General features: G+C 34.8%; 1 protein-coding gene across 1 annotated transcript in view; it reads left to right on the top strand.

Annotated features, from left to right (window-relative positions):
• LOC143018762 (uncharacterized) overlaps positions 1-7500 on the top strand; it is a 26253-nt gene that overhangs the window by 14514 nt on the left and 4239 nt on the right. The window contains exon 3 of the mRNA XM_076174343.1: positions 3729-3877. Coding sequence (XP_076030458.1) covers positions 3729-3877 — 149 coding nt within the window. The remainder of the gene's footprint in view (positions 1-3728; positions 3878-7500) is intronic.

The following is a 7500-nucleotide window of genomic DNA, read 5'->3' as shown; positions in this document are numbered from 1 at the left end:
CAAGGCTTACCAGGCGTTGGTCTGTGAAGTCAAATGTGTTCAGTTTGTCTATTAGGTCGGAGGAGTTTCTAAGGTGTGTTCCGCTAATGCTACCTAAGGATGATGAAAGAGGTTTGGCCAATAGCTTGGCTAGTCTATGCGGTGCGCTACCTATGCCAGAAGTTATAGGTCGGAGGGGAATGTCCTGTTTGTGGATTTTCGGAAGTCCTTTCATGGATGGGATTGTTGGGTCTTCCTCTAGGAGGTAGAGGAGTCTTTTTCCCTTTTCGGTTCTTTTGAGGATTTTTCTGATGTCGGTGTTGAACTTCTTGGCTTCTTCGCTGGCTGTACCGTCCCTTTGTTTACAATATGTGGATTGGTCAGATAGTAAACGTTCCATTTTGTTGGTGTAGTCCCTCTTGTTCATGATGACAACGCCACCTCCTTTGTCGGCGGTCGTGATGATGATGTCGTCATTGTCAAGGAGTTATCACCATCATTATTATTATTACTTTCATTATCTTTGTAATTATTATTGTTATTATTATTGTTACTATTATTATTTAAATATTTAATTTTTCGATTTTTTATTATCATTGTTATCACTATTATTGTTATAATTACTATTAATAATTCCTTTTTTATTCTATTTTTATTTCTTTGTTATTAGTATTATCAGATTCTTTTATTATTATTATCATTATTATTATTATTACTTTTATTTGATTGTTATTATTATCATTATTATTATTATTACTTCTATTTTATTATTATTATCATTTTTGTTATTATTATTGTTATTATTATCTAAAAATTTTATCATCATTGTTATCATTACTATTGTTACATTTACTATTATTAATTTCTTTGTTATTAGTGTTATCATATTTAATTGTAAATTTCATCATTGTTACGTTAGCCACAATAATGCTCACACTCGTCACCAACTATGGTAACTCGGGGAAGTGGTGAGGTCCACCCCATGTATATAATGCCCACAGCCCGTTTGTAAACCTATTCCTTTGAAAAAGCATACCTGTGAAACTAGTCAGGAATAAACTCAAGACTAAGACTCCTGTGTTTCCTATTCCGCTTACGTCATATATATATATATATATATATATAATATATATATATATATATATATATATGCATATACTTATACATATACATCTTATGTGTGTATATATATACATATATATATATATATATATATATATATATATATATATATATATATATATAAATCTCGTAGCTGCTCTAAAAAGGTGACATGGTAAGGACCAAGGGTAATTTGTAGTTTACTCCACATCCAGTTTTACCTCCACCTTCCCTTTTCCCCCTTCTACTCTCTTTTCCTTTACCATCCGTCCCCTCCTTCGGCGTACCCTTCCTCCCGTTTTCTATTACAGCCAAAGGTATTAGATGGAAAAGTCTGGAAGGCCTCCTGCAAGCTCAGAGGATTAATGCAAGGTTTTGGGAAAGGAGGGGAGGTTGAGAGGAGGTTGAGTAGAGAGGTAGGGAAGAGTAGAGAAGGGGGAAAGGACAAAGGAAGAGTGAAATGAGGTGTTGACAAGGGAGGAGTTGTGAAAATTGGAGAGGTAAGAGACAACAGAGGTCAGAGGTAGTAGGAGGGAAAGGAGAAATAAAGAGGAAAATGATCTTTTGTAGGTTCAAGGGGTAAGGAAGAGAAGGTAAGAGGGAAATCATAAATTAAGAGAGAGGAGGAAGAAGGAGAAAGTGGAGATAAAACAAGGGAGAATGGAGAAAATAAATCGACGAAAAGAAATGAAATCAGGAGAAAGGGTGAGAAGTGTGTGGAAAAGTTATTGGCAGGTTAGGAGGTGTGGAGATTTAGGGTGGGGGAGGCGGGAAGAAATAATAGAGAATACAGAGAGGGGAAGAAATTTGTAGGTACAGTGAGTAAAGCTGAACAGAATATGGTAAATTGGAGTGATAGAGAGGAAGGGAGCATAGATGAGGGGAAGGGAAAAGAGGTTAGGGGTGCATAGAGCAAAAAAAAGAAAAACAAGGGAAAGGAGATAAGGGAGGAAATGGAGGAAGGGATAAAGGGAGAAGTGAAGGGGGGGTTAGACGCGGAGAAGATAAGGGGGTGGTTGGAAAGGCGGGAAAAAGGTTAGTGAGCAGAGTAGATGGGCGAGGAGGAAGGAAAAAGGAAGGGATTACAGGTGTGCAAAGAGGAAAAGAGGAAAACAAAAGAGCGAGGGAAAAGAAGTGGGGAGGAGAACAGTATATTGGATGGGAAGAGAGAAAAATAAAAAATAAAAGTAGAAAGAAGAGGACACAGAAGAAAAGGAGACGAAGTAAAAGTAGGGAGATGAAAGAGGGGAAACTAACGAAGGATGAGAGGGAGAGAAGTAAACGGAATAGAAAAATAGAAAAAAGGCGACGGAATGCAAACAAGAGGCAATAGAGATGTAAAATACAAAACAAAATGGAAGAAGATGAGAAGGAAGAAATTCATAAGAATATGAGAAGATGAGAAGGAAATAAAGAGGAAGAGTAGAAAACCTAGGAACAAAAAAAAAACAAAAAAAAAAAGGGAGTATGGAGATAATTAGAAAAGAAAAATGTAAGGTGAAGGGAGAGGAAGTGGAGGCGGAAATGAAATAGGAAATGAGTGAAAGGAAGATAGAATGGGAAAAAATAAAGTGAATAAGGAAAAGGTGAATGAGCAGGAAAAGGTAGAAGAGAAGGAAAAAGATTGGATGAAGAACGTTAAAAGAAGTAGAAGGAGAAGGAGAAGAGGAAAAAGAAACAATAAGAGCAGAATGAGTAAAAGCAGAAGTAGGCAAAAGGAGGGGAGAGAGAGTAGGAGAGGCAGAAGAATCAAATAGAATAGGCAGAGGCCAAGGGACGGAAGACAGGAGGAGAAGAGGTGAGAAAAGAGACTGAAATAAGAAAAAGAGAGCACGCAGAAAAAAAAAAATCATAATGGCAAAAGGAAAGCAGAAAAATAAAGAGGAAGAAGAGGAGAGAAAATGTGTAAAAAAAGAAAGAAAAGGAATGATGAAGCCAATATGTATAAAAAAAAAAAATTAAGGACACTACCCCAAGAGACACGTAGCTACGGCCGAGGTCATCTTTGCCCTCTGCCCTTCCATTGTTGGGGCAGGTAACAGTTACTGCTAGGAATAGGAGAGGAATGCAGGAAAATTGTAGATAGGAGACATACAAAAATACTGTATCTAAATCCTGCATGCTGTGTTCTGCATAGTAATGTTAACTTTGTGAGAATCTATTCAACGCAGATTTGGCGCCATATAGCAGGGGTAACTATCTTTTGTCTACTTTTTGTAAGCTCACAGTTAGCCCAACCAGGAGTCTTTTGAAGTAGATTTGTGTAACCAGATCGTAGAGAGGTTTCTTTCTTTCTTTTTCAGTGAATTTTTTCGGCTTAAATTTGGTATATCTAGTTATCTTTTTTATCCGTTTTATTGTTTGCTCTTTGGTTGTTCGTTTTTATGGAAAGAGGAGGAGGAATAGGAGGTTGGGAATATAGGGAAGGAGAAAGAATAGGAGGAGGAGAAAAAGGAGCAGAAGGGGGGAAATCACGAGGAGGAGGAGGAGGAGGAAAGGGAAGTAGAGAAACAGGAGAAACAGGAGGAGAAGGAAGTGGATGAGTAAGAAAAGAAGAGGAAGAGGAGAAGGAGGAGGAGGAGGAAGAGAAATAAATTAATATTCCTTTCATCTCAGATTTCTTTAGGGATTGAGTGTCATCCCATCAGGGCTGCACATCCTGATGAAGGTGATGGAGTTGATGCGGTTTGAAAACTGGTATCTCCTCTGTCTATATGTCTATATTGCAGAACCACCACAAGCAGATAGCCATTACTGGTCCCAGAGGAGAAGGCTGAAGAGGAAAGGGACTAGGAAAGTAAGAATCAGATCGCTTTTAGCAGAAACCATAAGGTTTCAATTAAGAAGTGTCTGGCTTAGCAAAACGAGTGTTTGAGAAAGATAAGGGATCAGTGTGAGGATTGGCAGATAACGGAGGAGGATTGGAACAGGAACCGTGGGACACCATCAGATAACACATATTTTTTGGGTCGTCTACTTTCAAACCGTAGTGGATTTTATTTTTCTTACTGAATAGTCGGCCGCTGTGGCTTGTTAGCCTTCACCCACGTCTCATAATCAAGAAGTCCTTAGTTTGATTCTCAACAGCTACCAATTATTAGATAAGGATACGGTAATTGACTAGAGTTAAGTGGTTACTTATGTAAGTCCCCTATTGCATTGACTAATGAATTTTTTTTTATATTCTTGTAGATAACTGATACATATAGTAGCCGACTATAAGAAAATGAGAGTGTACATATAAGGAATCCTCTAAAAGTACTCACAAATGTGATCACAGAATGAGTTTTATTTTGTGAGGAAGAGAGTTAGGAAAAGAGAACAGAAAGAGGAGAGGAAGGAGGATGAAAGAAAAGTATTGCAAGATCATGAAGGAAATAAAAAGAAAAAAGGAAGACAGAGAAAAGGAGGGAAAGCCTATAAATGTTATTAGGTGAAGGAAAGTTATTCAACAAATGAAACAGGCAACCTGAAGTGGAAGAAATGGTAAAAGAACAAAAGCTGGATAAAACAAAATAAACGAAAAAGGATATAGGAAAAATTGGAAAGAAACAACTTAGAAATAATTAAAAAGTAGGAGAATAATGGCACAGTAGAAAAAATATAGATCAAAAAGCACAAAAGAGAATAACACTGAATAAATGAAAATGGAGATGAAGAAAGAAAGAAAAAAAAACATTGGGACGAAGATACAGTAATTTGAAGAGGGAAATATTAAAAAGAAATGCGAAAAGAACAAGATGAAGAAGAAAGGAAACCGAAGGATGAAAAAATAAATAAATAAATAGAAAATAAAAAAACAATGAAACAGGAAATACAAGCAGCAACAAAGATTGTATATATATGTACATATACATATATATATATATATATATATACATATATATATATGTATATATATATATATATATACACACGCATATAATAAATATATACACATATATATAATATATACAGTATATATATATATATATATATATATACATACAAATATATATATATATATATATATATATACATATATATATATATAAGTATATGAATATATATATACACACATATATATATACAATGTATACATATATATATATATATATATATATATATATATATATATGTGTGGGTGTGTGTGTGTGTGTGTGTGTGTGTGTGTGTGTGTGTGTGTGTGTGTGTGTGTGTGTGTGTGTGTGTGTGTGTGTGTGTGTGTGTGTGCGTGAGCTGGTGTGTGTGTGTGTGTGTGTGTTTTTGTGTGTGTGTGTGTGTGTGTGTGTGTGTGTGTGTGTGTGTGTGTGTTGATTTAAACTATGACAAATGTAACTGAAGGCGGAGAAAATATACGAGGAATAATGGAAGAATTTTACTGCCTTAACGTTTCGACCCTTAGGGTCTTGATCACAAAGCATAACACAAAAGTACAACATGGACATTTTATACACATGCATGTCACCTCACAGGGTGCCTAGGAAAGGTCGTCGTGCTCGGAACATTTGTCCGTTTGTTTTCATCAACTATCAATAAACTTGTAGCTCTTGCCAAGCATATAAAACCATCTATATGGTTGATGTTATTATTAGTAATATAGGTTGCTTCTATTGTTTTTCTTAATTTCTTTGTTGAACCTTTATTTATTATAACTGTATTGTCCCAGTTCGGAAGGTGGTCATGTGTATCTATGTCTTACTATAGAATTAGAAAGCCTGTGGGTTCTTACATCATTTTTGTGTTCATATAACCTTTTTTCTAATCCACGACCTGTTTCACCAAAATATGAGGATGGGCAATTTTTACAAGGTATTTTATAGACAATACTATTTTCATTCGTATGGTTATAATTACGCGTTACCAAATGTCCCACTTTGCTACCTTATGTTCTCGCTATCTTTATACCTGCTTTTAAGAGGACGTTGCCTAGAGTTGAATTAATGCTGGAATTTGGGACTGTGATATATCGTGTTTCTTTGTTGCAGTAGAGTAAAGATATAAATAACAAAGAAACACAGGTAGCAAAGTGGGACATTTGGTAACGCGTAATTATATTAACCATACGAATGAAAATAGTATTGTCTATAAAATACCTTGTAAAAATTGCCCATCCTCATACATACATACATACATACATACATATACATATACTTATACATACATACATACATACATACATATATATATATATATATTATATGTATATGTATGTATATATATATTTATATATATGTATATATATAATATAATATATATATAAATATATATGTATACATACATATATATATGTATATATACATATATATATGTATGTATATATATATATATCCATATACATATATATTTCAATATCTAGGGAACATATTCTCTTTTATGCATGTGTTGTTAAAGTCGACAGCATTAAGGAGGTTGTTAATCTTCTAAAGGTATATTCCCCAGCTTTCTAACCAATACCCTGCCATTTGGAGGGTGGGCATAAACCGAGTTGCCAAAATGATTCATTTATTTCTACGTTTCGACTACAAAGAGACATCTTCAGGAAAATTCATGTTATTTATGTTACAGATTTTCCTGAAGATGTCTCTTTGCAGACAAAACGTTGAATAAATGAATCATTTTGGCAACTTGTTTTATGCCCACCCTCCAAATGACAGAGTATTGGTTAGAAAGCTGAAGAATACCCATAAGAAGATTAACAACCTCCTTAATGCTGTCGACTTTAACAACACATGCATACATACATATATATATATATATATATATATATACACATATATGTATATATATATGTATATATATATATATATATATATATATATATGCAAGTATGTATGTATGTATTGTCATGGGTTTGCTTGGTTTGACCTGAGCTGATTGAAAGTATGGAACTAATTTCGAGTCTAGCGACAAGTCTAGTTCCAGATCGGGAGCAACCCCGTAACAATAAAGTGGAACGTATAGATAATATAGATTGATTAAGGTACGTTCCGAAGAAAATATCTATATGGGACTGGATGTAAGCAGGATTTATAAGGATGGATTTGGTAAGATAGAAGTCTGCACCAAACTTAATAAACTATATTTACAATACGAAAATAAAAAACAAAGCTTTACTCTTTTACATTTACAAGCATACACTCACAGAGAGGTTTCTTTCTTTCTTTTTCAGTGAATTTTTTCGGCTTAAATTTGGTATATCTAGTTATCTTTTTTATCCGTTTTATTGTTTGCTCTTTGGTTGTTCGTTTTTATGGAAAGAGGAGGAGGAATAGGAGGTTGGGAATATAGGGAAGGAGAAAGAATAGGAGGAGGAGAAAAAGGAGCAGAAGGGGGGAAATCAGGAGGAGGAGGAGGAGGAGGAAAGGGAAGTAGAGAAACAGGAGAAACAGGAGGAGAAGGAAGTGGATGAGTAAGAAAAGAAGAGGAAGAGGAGAAGGA

Source organism: Oratosquilla oratoria, chromosome 35 (genome assembly GCF_046742065.1).
Source record: "Oratosquilla oratoria isolate Oo_2021 chromosome 35, ASM4674206v1, whole genome shotgun sequence".
Taxonomy (NCBI): domain Eukaryota; kingdom Metazoa; phylum Arthropoda; class Malacostraca; order Stomatopoda; family Squillidae; genus Oratosquilla; species Oratosquilla oratoria.
This window is presented reverse-complemented; position numbering and strand designations above follow the sequence as displayed.